The sequence below is a fragment of the Dasypus novemcinctus genome, chromosome 8 (assembly GCF_030445035.2).
Source record: "Dasypus novemcinctus isolate mDasNov1 chromosome 8, mDasNov1.1.hap2, whole genome shotgun sequence".
In the NCBI taxonomy this organism is placed as follows: Eukaryota; Metazoa; Chordata; class Mammalia; order Cingulata; family Dasypodidae; genus Dasypus; species Dasypus novemcinctus.
Window position 1 is genome coordinate 89,549,840 of NC_080680.1, and position 19,605 is coordinate 89,569,444.

The 19,605-nt window shown below is 55.5% G+C and overlaps 1 protein-coding gene across 1 annotated transcript in view; it reads left to right on the top strand.

Annotated features, from left to right (window-relative positions):
* The first annotated feature begins 8,778 nt into the window (after positions 1–8,778).
* The window catches only part of NIBAN2 (niban apoptosis regulator 2), a 49,624-nt gene continuing 38,797 nt past the window's right edge, over positions 8,779–19,605 (top strand). The window contains exon 1 of the mRNA XM_058302879.2: positions 8,779–8,928. Coding sequence (XP_058158862.1) covers positions 8,874–8,928 — 55 coding nt within the window. The 5' untranslated portion in view covers positions 8,779–8,873. The remainder of the gene's footprint in view (positions 8,929–19,605) is intronic.

The following is a 19,605-nucleotide window of genomic DNA, read 5'->3' on the forward strand; positions in this document are numbered from 1 at the left end:
GATTCCATTTTTATAAAAGTCTAGAAAATGCAAACTAACCTATAGGGCTGGACATCAGATCCTTATTTACCTGGGGATGAGTGTTGGGGAGGTAGGAAATACAAAGAGGAGAGGGTATGATGAATTTGTTCATTATCTCTGTTGTGGTGATGGTTTTATGGATGTATACATATGCCAAAAATCATCAGATGGTACACTTTAAATATGCAGTTTATTATATACTTCAGTGAAGTTATTTAAAAAATCTAAAACTTATCAAATTGTTCTCTTTAAATATGCGCTGTTTACTGTATGGCAATTATACTTCAATAAAGCTACAAAATTAAAAAAAATAAAAACCTCATTGAGAATTGTGCATTTGACCAGATGTTAATTGTGCTTCAACAAATAAAAGAAAAAGAAAAGAAAGAAACTATATCCCTGACCTTGTTTGTTTCCCGGATTGGCACTTGCCCAGGCCCCACGGGTTCTTCCTTTCTCACCTGGCACACCCTAGAGAATTTCCACAAATTAGTGCTCTGCAGCCCCGCTGACTCACCTGGGCCACATGGCTTCTTTACCGGTGAATTCATCCCATCCTTCATGGTACAGCTCAAACATCACCTCTTCCATCAGGAAGCCTTTCTGCCTCATCCTCCCAGCTTGGAACTCCTGGAGCCTTGGCTCAAACCTCTATCTCAGCACTTGCCACAGTCCATCTTGGAGTATCAGAATTAGAATCCAATACAGATCCGCCTGGCTTCCACATTAGGTGCTGACAACTGTCATCAGAGCTACCATTTGATGAGTGTCTACTGTGTTTCAAACCCTAAGCCAAGTGCTGTACACTGATGATCTCACTGTATCCCAAACAACCAAGAGAGTAGAGATTATTACGTCCGTTTTACAAAAACCAAGGCCCAGGATGGTGAGAGGCTCAGGATGATGAGAGATAGCCACAGGGGAGTTGGGAGCATCCCCACTCCACTGCCTGCTCACCCTGCGGGCAGCCAGAGGCTTTTCCTGGGTGGGCAGAGAGGAAGGATTTGGCATCTTTGGAGCTTTTCAAAATGGCAGGAAGATCCCTTAAGGTGCATGTGTGTATAGCTGGGAGAAAGCTGGGGGGTGGTGTTATCTTAAGGTAAAGGGAATTACCTTCAAAATTTCCAAAGCAGGAAATACCTGGAGAAAGTAGGCAGTATGAGTAGAGGACCAGGCTCAAGGAAGGCTTTTCCTTGGGACTTTTAATTTCCATTATTAAACTGCCTCACATTTGCAGACTTGGTCCCTTCACAGAGTGGAGGAGAGGAAAGAACTTTGATTAATGGGCTGAGACAACTTGTTTCTGCCTGATGTTGCTAGTGACTAGTTGGGAAGCAGTTAGAATGTCTGTGTGTCCATTTCCCCATCTGTAAAATGGACTTACCAGTGGGGCATAGTGCTTTGAAGTAAAGGAGACCCAGTTGGGAAAACTGGTTTCCCCACTTCCCACCCTGGTGACTGATCTCACCCCTGTGAGCTTTGTTTTCCTTGTCTGCAAAATGGGGATAATAATAGAGCAGCAGTCATAGGACTGTCACAAGGATAACATGTCCAGAGGCCTGGCCAGTATCCATCACACAGGGGCTACTTGGTGGCATTCCTGTCTTGTCACCATCATCACTGTCATGTCACAAATGCAAAACCTCAGATACTATCCCCGGCCAGGGAAGATTCATGTCTAGACAGCCAAGGAATCCTAAAATCCTTAGAACATTAGGAAGCATTTACAAGGTCACCATCGGCCCGACCCTCTTTCCAATGTAACTGGGAGCAGAGGTCTCAGCCCTGGACTCGGCAGGGGGCGGGATTTCATCCCTGAGCAGGACTGGCCACCATGGCAGAAGGTTTAGTGTCCCTGACCTGCAGGCACTAAATATATATATAGTGACAATAAAAAAGGTCTCCGCCAATACACACATTTCCAAATGCCTGCAGGGAAGAGGTGCTGTCCTTGCAGCTGCCTTGTCACTCCAGGCCCCCCTGCACAGGTGCGCCCTCTACAAAGCCCCCAGGGCGCGGGCCACGGGCGCTGAGTCCAGCCCAGCTGCCTGTGCGGAGCCAGCCCGGATCCCGGCGCGAGGCTGTCTCAGCCTGTTCTCTTTGACCTTCCTACCCCTCACGGGCTCAGGTGGCCCCGTTCTTGCAAGCTCCCTGCTCCAGGTCCCCGCCAGGTCCTCCCGCACACGCCAACGGGCCAGTGCCCGCCCCAGAGCCCAGCGCCCGCCTCGCCTCACTACATCTCTCTCGCTTTCCCCCCGCCCTCCTTTCTCTTCCCGCTTCTCTGTTTCTCCCCAGACAGCACCCACCAGGAGGGCAGGAACCAGGTCCCAGTGGCCCCTGGCAATCAGCAGGCACTCGGGCCACCCTTTCTCAAATCCAGGAGTATTTATGTCCCGTTGAGAAGGCCCAGAGGGCAGAAATCAGGAAGACCCAAGGGACAGAGGAAGGAGCGCTAGGCCAGGGTGGAGGTATGGGTGCCCCACCCCGCGAGCTCGGCCCAGCCTCACCACAAGCTTAGTCACTCAGAGGGCTCTGAGTCACCAGTGGTGAGGGGCAGCTGCGGCCCAGCAGGAAACCAAGCCTGGCACGGAAGGGGGTGGGCAGGGGGTGGATGGGCTCGAAACCTCTCCTGGCTGGCTCTGGAGGAAGTGGGAGGGACTGCCCAGCACTGGCTCAGCAGTCAGACCTGGCAGGAGTCAAGCCCCTGGTCGGGTCTGGGGTCTCTGCTCTTAGGGGTTCAGCCTCTGAAGGGTGGAGTGGGATGAGAGGTAAATCTTGTGCACAGGTTTTACCACAACACAAGGGGTTCTTGACAAGGGGCATCTGATAGGCACGTGGCAAGTAGCAGGGCAACTGCTGGCTGCCATAACCATTTCAGCAGGGCAGTTTGTCACCATGCATCAAAAGCCTTCAAAGGGCATTTCTCCCAGCAATTCCACTTCCAGAAATTAACCATCAGAAAATAATTAAGAAAAAGGTGCCCAGAGAACAGTTTAATGGAGCCATAAAATAGAAGATTAAATAGCCATTAAAATTAGATGAATATTCCTTGGCAGATGTGAATGTATCTCAATAAAATCATTTTAAAATATTCACTGGCAGAGATAGATGTTCATATTATGCTGCTAAGTGAAAAACAAAAAGGGGAATAAGTAGTGGTTATATGGCAGAATCCCATTTTGCGCTTGAGAGACAGATGGTACATAGGATTGTTTCTGGAAGGTCGGTGGTAGGTGGCATGTGCCGTGTAGCTCTGAAGCAGGCCTGTGGGTCTTCGCGTCATCTCTTACTTGCTGCGTGACCTTGGATGAGGGAGTTCATCTCACTGAGCCTCAGTTTTCTCTTCTCTAAGATGAGCGTCCCCCATTCCATCCCCAAGGGCCTTCTTCACAGGTTGTAGTGGAGATTAAACAGAGGGTGTAAAGCGTGGGGCTGGGTACTGCTGAGGCCAGCAATGCATGGGGCCTTTGGTCGTCTTTATCCTCCTTGCTGTTGTTATTTCCCACTCCCTGCCTCCCTGCTGGCGCTTCAGCACCCCCTTGCCTGCCTGCAGTGCTATCCCATCCATTCGTGAAATAATGAGTTGGGGAGGTGGTGTCCACCACTCCCTGCAGGTATGCAAACAATAGCTGTGGGGAATGAGGTGGGTGTGGCCACTGCAGGCCTCTGCACAAGCCTGTTAAGCCCTGAGTCCCAGGGCCCAGACGGGTGCCTCATGGACACAGCCCCCTCCAGCGCCCAGCGCCGCCTATGCCCATTGTAGATGCCCACTCACGCTCCCTTTATGTCTGGCGCTAGGGATGTCATGTTGAACGAGGACAGTGCTGTCCTCAGAGAGGAAGGTCAAGGTCTAGTGCAACAAATAATGGCACATATCATCGTGCTGATTGTGGTGAAGAAGGAATACGGGCGCCTGGATGAGCAATAACGGGGAGGCAGGAGCGGACAGGAAAGGTCTTTCCAAAGCAAAAGGTTTAGTTGAGGTCTGAAGGAGGAATGGTGAAGGAGGCCATCATGTGCCTGCGCCTCAGTGCGTGCGTAAGGCTTGACGTAGGATGGAGCTTGGCTAGTTTGAGGATGTGAAAGAAGGTCAGCGTGGCTGGAGGAGAGTGAGGGGAAGAGGAGCAGAGGGACACTGGCAAGATGGGCAGGAGCTTCGAACGCAATGTTCAGAAGGCTGCCTTCATCTTGAGGGCGGTGGGGAGCCACAGAAGGTTGGAATCAGGGAAATGACATGGTCATGTTTGTGTTTTAGAGTAATCCCTCTGACCCCTCAGTGAGGGGATGAAGAGGCCAGTGAAGGGCTGGACAGTCACCCAGTTTGGGCGTGATGGAGGCTGGGACTTGGGTGTGGTGGTGGATCTCAGGAGAGGTGAGGGCCTGGCCACCGAAGGAGGAAGAGGGCTGAGCTGCCCGAGGCCAGGTGACAGATGGAAGAGGCTGTGTAGCTGTGGCTCCCTCCACCACCCAACAGTTAATAGAAAGGGGAGGTCTGGGCAGGGTGCCAGGGGCCCTTCCGTACAGTGAACCATGCCAACCAGGTAAACAGAGGTGGACACATGATATTCCTTAAAAACAAAATCCTGATTCATTCACACTCCCTGCTGTTTACCGGAGGTGTTTGTTTTTTGTGTGTTTTTTTTTTCCTCCTGGGCTATTTCAGGTCCGACAGGTTTGTGGGGAGAGCAGATCTGGGGCTTGGAGCCAACTGGGAGGGAGAGGGACCAGTGGGGCGAGGAAGGGCTCCTCCTCCTTCCCACAGCACTGGGACGTGGGCCTGGCCTGGGCTCCTGCTGGAGGAGCCAGGGCAAATCCCTTCCCTTCTCTGGGCCGTGGTCCAAGCTCTGGCTCTGACCTTCTGGACCCTCCCTTTCAAAGTGAAGTCGTATTCTCCTTCACCCTTGGGTCCCTTGTTCCAAAAGTTCTTGAGGGTGGGGCAGGGTGGGGCAGTCCTGCAGGAAGGCAGTTTGGTGGAAGCCACTACCGGACAAAGGACCGGGTCAGGGTTCGAAGCAGCCTTCTCTGCTGGGGCAGGGCGGGCCCAGCAGGTGGGCAGGGGAGAGGCCTCCCCTCTCTGCTCTATACCCGAACCATTTGTCCATTTGTCTGGCATGTCTCGCCAGGCTCCAGGGCCTGGGCCAAGGAAGGGACTGGGAGCCTGTGGAGAGCACACAGCCTCAGACCCTAGAACAGCCAAGATGCTCTGCCTCAAGGAGCTGAGAAATTCTTGCTATAAAAAGAGCTAGGGCAAATCAATAAGGAAAAAAACAGACATCCCAATAGAGAAGCAGGCAAAAGAAATGGGTAACAAATGCAAACTGCTAGTAAGTGTGTGGAAAGATGCTTTCATTGACTCAAAACTTACAAGTTTACGTTGAACTGGCCTTGAGAGGAAGGGCAGTCTCCCAATTTTTGAGAATTGAGAAATTCTGATGTCTAATTTCCTGGAATCCTTTCTTCTATCTCTTAGTGCGGGTGATTATTTTCCCTTCCTTAAAACATGCAACATTTTATTCCTCCCCCACCCGAAGGTCATTACTGGCCCTATTTATTGACACGAAGTAGTAGCAAGCCAGGAACTTTTAAACAACTTTACGGTCTTCCCAGAAGAAAGTGGAAAACCTGGGTTTTGTGTAACCCAAGGAGTCTCCCCGCCCCCCACCCATGTCAAGGGCCCATCTCCTCTTCCCCGGGGGAAATCTCAGTACTGCTCCTGGCCGGAGACCCCACAGGGACTCATCTCCCTCGCCTTTGCTCACACGGAAACCTTTATCCAAATGGAATGCCTTCTCCATGCCCAGCTATTCCAACTTTCAGATAAGGGTCTCTATAGGCAGACGATGGGATATCATAAAAAAAAAAAATTCCTTCTCACAGCAATTTACTCAGCTGTCCAACGGGCGTGATCGTTCCCACCGCAGCAGTGGTGACGACTGCACGCGAGGACGCCTGGCGCAGGACGCATGCTCCGCAAGCGGCGGTGATACCCGGGTCTTGACCGAGCAGGCTTCCTCTCCTCTCCCGGGAGGCCTTCCTGGACCACCCTGCCCAAGGGCGCATCTCCCTCGCCCTGCCACCCTCTCGCATTATCCTCTGCTTTCTTCTCGATGCCTAGTGCTGTCTGGTCCTCTTGCTATGTTGTTTATTGTCTTTCTTTTTCCCCAGCAACAGAAAATAATTTCTGTGAGGGTAGAGACCTGGACTCCCTTGAATATTGATGTATCCCCAACACTCAGAACAGCGCTTGGCCCATAGTAGGTGCCTGATATATTAGGTGTTCATTTTTAAATCAACCTTATTGAAGTGTAGTTTACAGTCAATAAAATGCATCCTGTTAAATCAAGACCTATGTGGACCATTTCCATCCCTCCAAAATTTCCTTCCTGATTTTTTTTTTTTTCGTTAATTCCCCTCCACACCTGACCCCAGACAGCACAAGTTTTTTGCGTGTGAATTAAATGATCTTGAATTGGAGGGACTGGTCCCAAGTTGTGGGACCAGCCATTCACATAGTGGTACAGCACCCAACAGTTTAGAATGCTTTTCCACTTCCTTGATCTCGTTTGTGTTTCACATGCAAGGCCATGGATGCTCAGAGGAGGAGGGGGATATGGATGATGGGGTCTGGTCTCCAGAGACAAAAAAGCCCAGGACACCTTCCCACGGTCACTGAGGCCTCGATCAGCAGCCTGGCATGCTGAGACGCTTGCGTGTTGGGTGCTCACAGGCCTCCCTAGAGTCAGAGTGCACCCTTCGGGCTGGGGAAAGGTGGCTTCCAGTCCCACCTCTACCCCAACTGGCCCAGGCCGCAAGTCGGGCTGAGGTGTCCTGGGGTATCCAGATGCCAGCTAGCTCTAGCCAGGCAGGCTGGCAGCCTCTTTTCCATCCCTGGGCAGAGCAGGCCCTTCTAGACCTTACAAATTTCTGGGAGTTTAGGCCATGGGAAAAATGAAAAGAGGCTACCAGTACCATTTGCTTCTGATTGCTCAAAGAGACCCCAGGTGTCAGGTGACTTGGTCTCTGACTGGTTTCTGCCTCTGTGACCTCGGCAAGTCTCTTTCCCTCTCTGGGCCCCAGTTTTTGCCTCTGTAAAAGGCAACTAGCCATCTCTGCCAGCTTGACCTCACCTCCACCTATGACCCTGTGCTGCATTTCAAAGGCCCTGCCTTTGCCTGTGCTGTCTCTCGCTCCTGGAATGCCATTCCTCAGTATCTGTTGTCAGAATTTTTGTTTTGCAACTTGCAGCTCTGGTATTTTCCCTCTGTGATTTCACTCAAAACAGAATGTTCTGCTCCTTGCTCAAGTCTCTATATGCTCTTGAAGGAAGAATGTGAGGAATAACATATTTATGGAGACAATTGACTGTGTGATAGGCACTGTGCTATCACTTCACTATCTTATTTAATCCTCACCAAAAAAGTGTCATTATTCTCATTTGGCAGATGAGGAGACTGAGGTTCAGAGAGGTCATGCCATTTGTTTAGTTAGGGTCACAGACTGTGTGGGGCAGCTTGGGCTTCTGTGTCTTTTCACCCCCAGCTTTTTGTGGAGGGCCCTGCATACGGAAAGTCTTGCCTGCCTGCCTGCTGAATGGCTGACGAGTGACAGTGCCCGAATGAGTGCCAGCCTCACAGTCTTCACTTTCAAACCTCCCTCCTGCAGTGTTGATGGAGCTGAACTACAGGTGTTCAGTGATGTTAGCTTCCGTTATCTCCATTTCTGCCCTGTCACAGTCACAGGAAGAGCTGTTCAATGACCGGGTGGGATGCCCCAGTCCCAGGGGGTAGGGTGGGGTGGGGAAGCAAGAAGAGACTGGATGACCCTTGAGCATCAGCACCAAGGAAGGCTCCTGCCACCCCAGGCTCTTATTAACCAGACCATCTCCCTCCCAGCTTGGGAGGTCCTGAGGAGCAGGACTGAAACACATTCCTCTGGTGACCATGACCCACCCATGCCCAGCCCTGCTGACCTGGTACCCCAAGCCCATGCCAGCCCAAGGGTTTTGAACCTAATAGTCTTTTGCAAACTGTCAAGCATTTTCACTTCTCCTATGCCTGATTTGCGCTGTCCCACAAACCTCCTCCCGAGTGGCTGCCCATGGGCCTGAGGAAGGCCGCCTGGCCCTGGACTAGTGGTGCCTTTGGGCCCAAGCCCTCCCCGCCCCGCCCTCGCTTTCCGTGCGCTGTTGTGCAAGACCGACAAGCACACCTTCTGGGGCAGGTCACACCTTCTGGGGCAGGTCGACCGAGGCCGGGGCACTTCCTGAGAGAGGGCGGCGGCGGGCGCGGCTGGGGGCAGCGGGTCACGGGGTAGGGAGCCGGGGGCGCGGGGAGCGCAGTGCGAACTCCGAATTCCAGCATGTGCCCCCTAGCGTCCCCGACCTATCCCGCAGGCCCTCCTCGGCGGGATTCTCTCCCCGCGCGGGCCGGGGAGGGGGTGACGCCCCCCAGGGCATCGCCGTTCCTTCAGGGCACCCCACCAGCCCGGTCTCGGCCGTGGTCTCGGGTCGGGTCCGGCGCGCCTCTGTCCGCGTCTCCCCTCGATTTCGTCTGGCTCGCGACCTCGCCTTTGTCCTGCTCTCCGGCGGTCCCCGCGCCTCTGGCCCCCCGAGGGGCGGGCCGGGGCGGGGCGCGGGCCGGGGGCGGGGCGGGGGGCGGAGGCTGCGGGGTGCGCTCTAACTGCCGCGGCCCGAGCGGGGGCCGCAGCCCGGGCGGGCGAGAGCGGCGGCAGCGGCAGCGGCAGCGGGAGCGCGGAGCGGGCAGCGGGCAGCGGGCCGGGCTCCATGGCGCCGGCGGCGGCGGCCTGAGCGCAGCGGGCGGCGGCGGGCGGCGGCGCCGCGTCTCCTCCTCGCCATGGGGGACGTGCTGTCCACGCACCTGGACGACGCCCGGCGCCAGCACATCGCAGGTGAGCCCAGCGCGGCGGCGGCGCCCGGGGTCCCGCGGCTGGCCCCGGGCCACGCCCCCCCCCCCCCCCCCGGGTCCGCGCGGGGCCGGGGACCGCAGCGAGTCAGCCCAGGGCGGGGCGCGAGGCGCTGGGCACCCGGTGCCGCGGCCGAGCTCGTTCCCTCCGGCCCTGGGCGCCTCTTCCCGCCCCTCGGGAACGCGGCCTTCCCGCTCCCACGGGGATTCGGACTCGCTGCCCCCACCCGACTCCCCGCGGAGCTCCGCGCCTGCCCGGACGCTTCCCGTCGGATCTCCGCGACCCACTGCCCCTGACCGAGCGCTGGGAGGGGTCGCGCAGCCCCGCAGCTCGGGTATCGCCGCCCGGAAGTGTATTAAGCCGACTCCCTCTCCCCCTAGGAATCTGCCCCCTACACCCGGAGCGTCCTGACCCTCCTCATCCTCTCCAGCTGTCTCAGTGGGCAGCTCTCCCTGGCCCCAGCCCCAGTACACGTGGCCAAGGCTTCCAGTGGAGGGGTCCATCGGGCAGGGGACTGAGCCTGGGTAGGGAGAGAGGACTGGACGGGGCGTCCCCTTTCTGTGACTCAGACTCAGCAGGGTGCTCCTGCTGGCAGCGGGGGTGGGGGTGGGGTGGGGGGGGGTTAAGCCAGAGGCGGCCCTCTCCCGGCCAGTGTCCTCAGCTCCTCCAACTAAAGCCAGCCGGCCTCCCAGCCTGTCACTGAACAATGGCCACTTCTCAGAGGGACAGCTGCCCCTAAGGCTCCTGGGGAAGCCCTGGGACCACAGCAGGGTCCTGGGCTCCTCCCACCCTCTGAAGAATGGGGAGGCGGAGTAGCAATGCCAGGCTGCCTGGCAGAGTCAGCTCTGTGGCTGACCTCCCCAGCTCCAGGTGAGGCTGCCCAGGGTGAAATCCCAGCCTCTGTCCCAGCCATGTGACCCTAGACAAGTTTTTTTAATGTCCCTGGGCCTCCGTTTTCTCCTCCTAAAATAGGGGAGTGAATGACTTCTTTCTTATTAAGGGGTTGTTGAGAGACTTAAACAAGTTAATTCATGTAGCTCACTTAGCACAGGGCCTGGCGTTGGGGGGGGGGGCACCCATATACAGGGTGCCCACCCGTGTGGGGTGTGGGGATGGCCCATGGAGAGGGGAGGCTGAATTTGCCTCTCCCCATCCAGTGGGCCCAGAGTGCCGTGTCTGCAGCGCTTTCCTGGCTCCCCGCAGCCCTGTAGAGCTTGGCAGCTGTGTGCCCCGAGAACTCGGACCCCTTGAGAACAGGGACCAGGTGTTCCCAGGGCCCCGCCCCGGCTGGGCACGGAGGAGGTGCGGGAAGCTCGTGCTGTGACTTGGGCCTGGGCCCAGGGCCTTAGCTCTTCCAGTTCTGGGGTGGGGCCTTGGGCTAGGGGTGATGTAGAAATGAATCAGACCCTCCCTAGCTGTGGACCAGCAGGGGGTTAAGTGCCCGACTGCCTCCTCCCGGGACAAGGCCCCGGGCTTGGGCGAAGGAAGGGCCGGGGCGGAGTTTTCCTGTCTGCTCTTGGCCGGTGGCAGCCTCCTGGGGCTCTGTAACAGTCCATCCATTCAGGCCCTCCTGTGGGGGCCCCTCACCCCGCCTGGGTGGGGTGCACTGCGCCTTCAGTGGGATTTTTCCTTTCCCCACTCGCTGCTCTGACTCCCCGCCTCTTCCCACCTCCTGGGCTTGGAACAGCCGGCCCACTGGCCCACCGTCCTCTTCCCTGGCCATCTCGCAGGGGCGGAGACGGGCCACAGAAGGTGAAGTGTCCTCTGCTGGACTGAGTGCGTTTGTTTTGTGGGTACCAGGCCGGGCAGAAGAGGGTTGTGCCCACTCAGAGCCTGCTGGCCCCTCTCTTCCCAGCACTTCAGCGCTATTAATAAACCTCTTCAAATGCCTCACATTCCTGGTCCAGGCTCACCTGAGGGGGCTCCTGAGATGTGGGGGCGGGGGGGGGGGGGGCGGGGAAGGAAGTCTCCCACGCCCTCTTGAGGAAGCAGCGCCTTAGCAATCTGTCAGGGGAACGAGGGCGTGCCTCTGCCACCCCCAGCGATGTGTGCGTCCTCCTCACCCCACCCAGCAAGCGGTGGACACTTTCATACCAGGCGATTAAAATTCCAGAGCCCTCCCTACCTGGGCCTTGGTTCTCCACCCAGAGACCCAGGGCTGCCCGGGTAGAAACAGAGTGTTGGAACTTCCCCCTCCGCGGCGCCCTGAGCGCCGAGGCCTGTTAGGTTCTGTAGCTTGGCTGCTGGTGCCTGCAGTCTGTCCGCCATGAGTAGGTGAATGCCAGCCTGCAAGCCCTGGCAGAGGTCAGGCGTGCTGCAGCCCACAGGTGCTGTTTTGCTGCCACGCCGCCTTTCATTCTGGGGTTTCAAAGCCCCTGACAAGCCGGGACTTGTTCCCTCACTAGTGGGCCCACGGGGCTGGTGCGGGGTGACTGCCTTCCATTTACAGGGGGGAGCGTGCGTGGAGGAAGAGCCTGACCCAGGAGCCAAGACGCCTGTGTGACGGCGGGCAAGTCGCTTAACTCTCTTTGGGTCTCAGCTGTGACTCAGCTGTGAACTGAAGGAGGTTGTGCTTGTTACCTCCTTACTGAAGTCCCTTCCAGCTCTGGGGTTCAGTGGACTTGAGCCAGCTCAGGCTTCCAAGCCAGATTCCATAACAGGCTGACTGGCATGACCTTGGACAGTGTCTTAACCTTAAATTTGTTATCTCTAAAATGGGAATGATAATAGTACCTCCCTGCTAGGTACTGGTAAAGATTTAATGAGGTAATGCAAGAACTCAGCCCAGTGCTTGGGGCAGAGTAAGTGCTCAAAAAACAATTGTCGTTGTTAAGGAGATAGTCATTTTCTCTGTTACTGGTTCCATTGTCATTGTCTCTCTTTTACTGGTTCTCTGGACCAGGGGAGTGGCCAGGTGTTTGGAGTGGGGCAGGGCAGTTGCAGCTGTGGTTTGCACTTATTTCTCCCAGGTGTGCCCAGTCCCTGAGGTCAGGGTGGATGCTGGGTCTCCGGATGTGAGAATCCACACAGGTTTTTAGAAGCCTCGATTGCCATGTGCCTTCTGCTTTGGCAATTGCTGACAGGTGTGGGACGTCTGGAGGCCCACAGGGTAGTGTTGGGGGACCATATGAGAAGTGGAAGAAGGAAGTGGAAGGCGGAGAGGTGGGTGGATTAGGCCGACCCATGCCTTCCTCCTGGCCCTAGGACAGGGCAGGACTAGGACCAGAGAGCGAAGAGCCCGGGTGGCCCGTGTCAGCGCTGCCCGAGGAGTTCTTTGCACGTGGCCTGGGCCACGTCAACCAGGATGGACCAGGGGAGGGAGTGGGCGCACTGTAGCCCACGGTGGGCCACGGCTGCTGGATGCTGTGCCTCTGGCATTGGCTGGGGGCCTTCTGCCTTTAGGACAATCTTGAGGGACTCAGCCATTGCTCTAGAAATTCTCTTGACCAGGATGAGATTTTGGGGGCCTAGGAACCCCTCCCAGCCACTTTAGGGTTTATTCCCCTAGAGGCTGGGGGGGGGGCAGTTGCCTTGTGGTTCTTGGTGCACCTCTCTTTTGCCAATTCCCTTCTCCCCTTGTTAATTTTTTCTTTTTTTAATAACAGCTTTATTGAGATATAATTCACATCCCATACAACTCACCTATTTAAATGGTACAATTCAATAGCTTCAGTATATTCACAGAGTTGTGCAGCCATCACCCCTCATCAGTTTTAATCCCCCCATGGCTCCCTTGTCTGTCTGCTAGTTGTCTGCTCATTATCTGCTCATTGTCTCTGCTGGTTGTGTCGACTTGTCTTCTTTAGGAGGTACTGGAAACTGAACCCCCCATGTGGGAGGTGGGTGTCCAATTGCTTGATTTATATCTGTTCCCTGCTCATTGTGTCTTCTCATTGTGTCAGCTTATTGAGTTTGCCCATCTTTAGGAGGTACCAGGAACCAAACCTGAAATCTCCCATGTGGGAGGCAGGTGCCCAACTGATTGAGCCACATCTGTTCCCCATCATGAGTTTTAGAACATTTTCATCCCCCAAAAAGAAACTCTGTTTCCATTAGCAGTCACTCCCCATTTCTCCCCAACCCCCTGGCCCTAGGCAACCACTGATAATTTTATTTTAATTGCAAAAGTAATGCATGGGGAAATGGATGTGGCTTAGGCAGTTGAGCTCCTGCCTACCACATGGGAGGTCCTGGGTTCAGTTCCTGGTGCTTCTTGGAGAAGATGAGCAAGACAGTGAGTTAGCATGATGGGCAGGTACAGTGAGCTGATGCAACAAGGATACTCAAAGAAGAAAGACAATGAGAGATACAATAAAGCAGAGAGCGAGGTGGCTCAAGTGATTGAGTGCCTCTCTCCCACATGGGAAGTCCCAGGTTCGGTTCCTGGTGCCTCCTTAAGAGAATATAGGCAGACACAGAGAGCACATGGCAAATGGACACAGAGAGCAGACAGTGGGTACAAGCAATGAGGGGGAAAATAAATAAATAAAATCTTTTTTTTTTTTTAAGTAATGCATGGACAAACTATTTAGGAGTGTTTATAGTACAAAAATGAATGCCCCCTCCATCTTGCCTTCTCCTTTTCCCACTCTCCAGAAAAAAAATCACTCAAGTTTGGTATGTCACTGTTTCCAGACATGCATCTCTCTGTGTACTCCCTCACACAGCTTTACTTATTAAAAGAGATCACATTATATGTTTCTATGGTTTGTTTTCCTCACTCAGTATATTGTGAACATCTTTCTGTGTCAGAACATTTGGGTCTACCTTGTTCTTTTATTGGTAGATTCCTTTCTGTGCCTGGACCAGTTTATTTACCCTGTCCTCTGGTCATGGACGTGTGGGTTGTCTCCAGTGTGTCACTCGTACTCACCCTACTGCCTGAACATCCTCGTACAAATCCTGCATGAGCTTCCAGAATCAGAGATGCCGCACAGTTGAACCCCTGGGCCTCATAACCTTTGAAAAGGCTGCAATCAATTGACATGCCCTCCTGCCAGTAGGTTCCCTCATCAGCACTGGGTATTATCAGCCTTCTTGACAATCAGATATGAGAAAAATGATATCTCATTTATTTGTGTTGCAAAACAAATGATGTGTTTTTTTTCCAAACTGATTTTAAAAATCTACCTCTCCACGTTTGGAAAATGGCTGGAGGTCCAAGGGACGAAGGGATGAAGGCCGCCTGCCTCAGCCAGCCCCTCACCCCCCAGGTGTGTGGCTTCTCCTATGCTGGGATTTGCAGAGACCGGGCTGGCCGGAAATGGTGCCCCGGCTGCTGCCCTCAGCCAGGGTCTGGGTCAGCCCCTGGGGTGAAGCGTCCTGGGATCTGCTCGGCTCTTGTGTCGGGTCTTACATAACGAGCTTTTGTTCCTCTCTGGTCTGTTCCTTTCCCATTGCCGTGGCCTGAACTCCGTCCTTGGCCCCTCGGAGCTGCCCCGCCTCCTCCAGGGCTCCTGCCTGGCCCCTCCAATCCTTCCCCCACACGTGGTCAAAGAGACCTTTCTCCACCCAAACTGGGCCGAGGCTGTCCCCTCTGTTGCCCGAGGAATGAAGTTTAAGGAGGAGAATAGGAATCACTCGTCCCACCATCCCGCAATTACCACTTTCTTTCCTCCTGTGTTTTTTGTTATATATTGCTGAGACTATGACTGAACTTTGTGTGTTGCTTTTGCACTATACCCACTTCCCCCAGGTCATTAAAATCCCCCGGAAGCCTTCCGAAGGGATGCGCCTCGTTGCATCCGAGGACAGAGGGACGTTTTTCTCAACCCTTTCATGGTGGACATTGTTATTTCTGACACACATGCTTGCTCTTAGGGGCAAACTGAGTCACCGCCTTTGTTTCCTTGCCTGCCCTGGTCAGCTTCCCTGCTGATGATGACAGACTTTTCCTCCTGCCCTACTACGCTCTCCCCTCTACTGACCTGGGCCTGGCAAAGGAGGCCCCTTCTTGGGACCTAGGCCTCCTGAGCCCTGACGCCTCTGAGCATCCTTCCGGGGGAGTGGCTTCCGGGCTGCCCGTGAGCTGGGGACGTCCGTCAGATACCCGTGGTTCTCTGGGCGTGTGGCTCCGTGTACCTGGCCGCTCGGATGGCTCTAGCTCCTGCCTGGGGTGGGTGCTTGATGGAGAGGGGAGGAGCCCTATCAGGCACTGATGAGCTGTAAAATTTGCCACTGCTTAATTGAACACTTATTATGTGCCAGGCCTTTGCCGGCATTATCTCATTGGAACTTCCCCCGGCTGCACTGCTTTACTGGGAGGCACAGTCAGGGTGTCCAAGGCCTTAGCTGTGTTACAACTGTGCTCCACTGTGACTGGACAGTTCCTGGTGCCCAGATTTTTTTTTTTTTTTTGAGGGGGGTTGTGGGGAGGATGTAGAGAAGAGAGGCAGGAGGTCTGGGGCCTGGGAAGGAGGAGGAGCCGAGTGGGAACAGAGCGGCATGTGTCAAAGGCTCCCGTAGGTTGCACAAATATATCACCCCTGTCATTACTCAGTCTGAGACTCACAGCCTCCCTTTGACCAGTCCCGCTCTCCTTTGCTTCGCCCCCCTCCTCCTCCTCGCCCCCCTCCTCCTCCTCCGCAGGCAGAGCTCATGACTCACTTCACCCTGGGTCTCCTTGCAGCATCATCCCGTGGTTGCAGAAATTCCTGAGCTGCTGTTTCCTTCCCCCTGCCCTCCCCCCTGCCCCTTCCCTGCCTGAGGGAGGAGGCTTTTTGCTAGACTGTGCTTGGGCAGAGTTTGAAGGAAGGATTAGGGCAGATGCCTAGGTTTAAAACCCCCGAGGGTGGAGCAGAGTCATGCAGGGTCTGCGTGCCTGAGTCATGGAGGGCTGCAATCTTCCCATCTCGCAGATTTTAAAACTGGAAGAGCAGGAAGTGCTCCTCCCCTCCAGGGTACCCCACTCCACCCCTGGGACTGGTCCCAGTTTGGAGATGTGCTCTGTCTGGTCTATGTCTGGAAGGATGAGCTGCTGGATGGTAAGTGTGAAGATGCAGGGAGCCGAGATGTTTGGAGCAGGGGCTCTGCAGCCAGACCGACTGCTTGGGTGCTAAATGCTGCCTCTGCCACTCAGTGGACAGGTGTTCTTGGGCAAGTTGGGGACCCTTTCTGAGCCTCAGCATCCTCTGTAAAAGAGAATGGCAGTACCAGCTTCTCAGGGTACGAAGATCAAGCGTGACTGCTGCTGGCTCCTGCAGCCCAGGACTGGTGCGTGGTGAGAGTGCAGCAAGTGGGGGCTGTTACGATTGTTACTGCATGGAGCAAGCTGACGCCCAGAGAGACGCTCCGATCTGTCCTGGGACCTCACGCACCCCTAGCTCCCTGCCACGTGCTCCAGAAAGTAGTGAGGAGCCACCTGCCTATGCCCTAGACACCTTGGAGTGCAGCGACTACCTGGAGGGCAGTGAGGCGGCGATGGTTCTCCGGCTGAGCCAGTCATTCACTGAGCAACCTCCATGGTGTGCCCAACGTGGACACAGGATAAAGGGGTGGAAAAGACATATGGGAAGCCACCCCCCCCTTGCCTGGCCTGTGTATCAAGAACTAGATGCAAGTCTTGAGTTTTACCATGTTGACGATTTGCTACGTGACTCTGGATCAATAACTGTGCCTCTCTGTGCCATTCCCCATCTGTGATCCCAAAACCAGTCTGTCTGCTCTTGGGAATTCTCTGGCTCAGAACACCCTTCCTCAGGGTCTCAAGCTGCCTTCCAAAGGCTGGGCTGGGTGGGTTATGATGTTAGGAATTGAGGTGTGGGGGGTCCCTATCTGCATGCCTGTGAGCCCTCACGGGGCTGTGCTGAACTCTGGCCCTAGATGCACTCATTCTTTTATTCATTCGGTGGCTAGTTATTGAGCACCTACTGTGTGCCAGCACTGTGCTAGGCACTAAGGAGAGGCGTCATGCGCTCATCCACGGTCCTGCCTGCGTGGCACTTTCTGGCTGGCAATCCCTTCACGGGGAGGAGTGTCCCCAAGAGGGAGGACCTTCCGTGGGAGGGTGTAAAGGGGTGGTCGAGGGTGTGCCAGCCTGCTGGAGGGAGGGGCGGCGTGGATGGAGGAGGCCCCTGGCAGAGAGGGGGCCCCTAGAGCGTGGTTAGGCAGAAATGGCCCTGGCAGGTGAGCCCGGCGGTGAGAGGCAGAGCCGGGACCTGTGCAGATGGGGGTGGGAAGGTGGGGGGTGGCCAGGCCTTGGTGAGGGTGACGTGGCTGGGGGAGAGCTGGTGTCCCTTCTTCTTGGTCTGATGGGGTGATAGATCCTAACTTGTTTCATCAAGGTTGACTTCCAGCCAGTAGGTTGAAGCTTCTGTTCCCATCCCTCCAGTGATGGGAGACTCACTCCCTTCCTAGGCAGCTCCACATATGAGAACCTTCTTCCCTTCCAAGGGGCAGAGGAAAGAGGGCAGGGCCTGGAACCCGTGGATCTGGCTTTGAGATCCGGTCTCGACTATCCTGTCATTTTATCAAGTACTTCCTCCTTCTGGACCTCAGGCTCCTTATCTGTTAAGGTGGACATAACGGTGGCCCAGACTTGCTGGATTGTGGCGAGGGTTCAATGGGATAATGTGGATAGAATTCTTTGTGTTTAAGAAAGCATCAGGTCCCAACGTAGTTAATATTTCTACCAGTTCTAGGACATTGGCCAAGGGAGTCTCTTGTCTCAGGCAGATCAGACGTCAGGGTGCAGGCCAGGGTGCCAGGTGCAGGGTCCACATGCAGAGGCGTGGGCTCTGGTGGGTAACTGAGGGTCCAGGAGGTGCAGGGGGCTTGCCAGCCAAGATTTCTTCCAGGCTAGACTCACCATGGTTGGTCCTACAAAGACAGGGGATCTTTATGTTTTTCCAAGGTGCGTGTAAGTTTTAAACACTGGCTCAAGCAGCAGCCTGCCTGGCCTTGACTGGGAGGCTCTGCAGCTGTCTGCTTCGCCTCGGGCTGGATTCTCACCTCCTGGGAGCCTCGCTCACCGTAAACTGGGAACTGTGGTCTCTGCCTCTGGGGGGTGTGCAGGTTCCTGGCAGGAGCAGGCGTCAGGTGCACCCCAGGGCTCCTGGCGCATGGTGGGTGCACGGGAAGCGGCCGTTCCCTTTTAGCTGCGTTCTCGAGAGGTTGTGTGTGGTTTGTTCTAGCCTGTCAGGGATTTAAGGTGTGAGCAGGCCAGCTGGAAAGGGCAGTGAGCTCACGGTTTCACAGGTATACTTGTGTTTTGCTTTTTTTTTTTTTTCTTTGCTTTAGGGGGGGTGTGTCCTCTGGGGAGTAAAGGAGAGAAAAGACAACAGGAGCTTGAGTTTTGGGGCATCCAGGCCTGGTTGGCTGCTACGGGAGCGGTGGCACCCCGGAAGGTTGCTCGTGGCCGACTCGGGCCGATAGGCCCCTCTGCTCGTTTGGAGCTTGCTCCTGGGCCGCGGCTGCCTTTCTTTTTCTGGCCCCAGACTCTTCCTCCTCCTAGCCAGAAAGGATCCCTTGGAATAGGCTAACCAATCCCCTCCTCCATGTCATTGCTGAGTAAACTGAGGCCTGGTAGGAGGAAGGGACAACCCTGAAGGTCTCCGAGGCTGCGGACCAGGGCCTGAGCCGCACAGGAAGCTTTTTGCTTTCGCGTCCCTCCCTCCACCCCCAGACAGCAGAGACTCCGGGAAGGAGTGACTGGGCTGGGGTGGGTCCATGGAGGTTATAATTTTGAAAACAGAGTAAACAAGCCCTCAGTGAGAGGGCACTGGGCCCTTTGCTGGCCTCACAGATGGGCCTGTGTGTGAGGAGACAGCCCTGGCCTGTCCACAGGCCCACAGTGAGGTGTCGTGTCAGATTAAAAACAGCCGAAGCCAAAGCCACTCCCACCCCACCCCCATACCTGAGGCTGCGGGCAGGGCGGGCCTGGCCCTGGGGCTTAGCCTGCGGCCCACACACTGCCAGGCCCAGTTCAGGACGGCCATAGCCCGTGAGGTGACTGGCAAGGGGCCTCTGGGCCTCAGTTTCCCCAAGTCTTGAGTAGGGGGGCGAGGATTGAGGGGAGGATTTGAACCAAGTGGCTGGACACAGCAACCCCTTTCTCTTACCTTGACCTGAGGCCAGCTGGGATCTTAGACCCTCTCTGTTTCTTTTTGACGGAGGCAGCGCCTGTCCTCTGAGTAGAGGGGTCACTTTCTCAGTGACCCAGGAGTCTGCCTGCTGATCCTGGGAGGCCAAATCTCCAGCGTGGGCTGAGCTAGCGCCGGCTGCCCGGCTCTGCTTTCCTGTTTTCCTGCCGAGACTGTGGCAGAACCTGAGAGGATCTGCTGGGGCCTGGGCGGGCTTGCCTGGTCCAGGGTCCCCCGTGGGGCCCAGTGGACTTCCTGTGCGATTAGCCCCTCGGGCCTCCCCCCTCGGTTCCCCTCCTCTCTACCCGCAGTCCCTTGTTCGGCTGCTCAGTCTGGGTCTAGGGATGGGAGCTTGATCTAGCCTCAAGCCTGTTGCCGACTCCTTGTGTCACTGTGGGTGACTCCTCCCTTCTCCCTGGGCCTCAGTTTCCCCCATGGTTCAATGAAGGGTGGGACGAGTGCCCCTGGAAGGGCTTCTCCAACTCTGCAGAGGAGTGACTTCGCTAACCTGTCACCCTACTTCAAACCCTTCCAGCGTCAAGTTCCAGCCCTTGAAGAGCCCTGCAAGACCCACTGACCAACC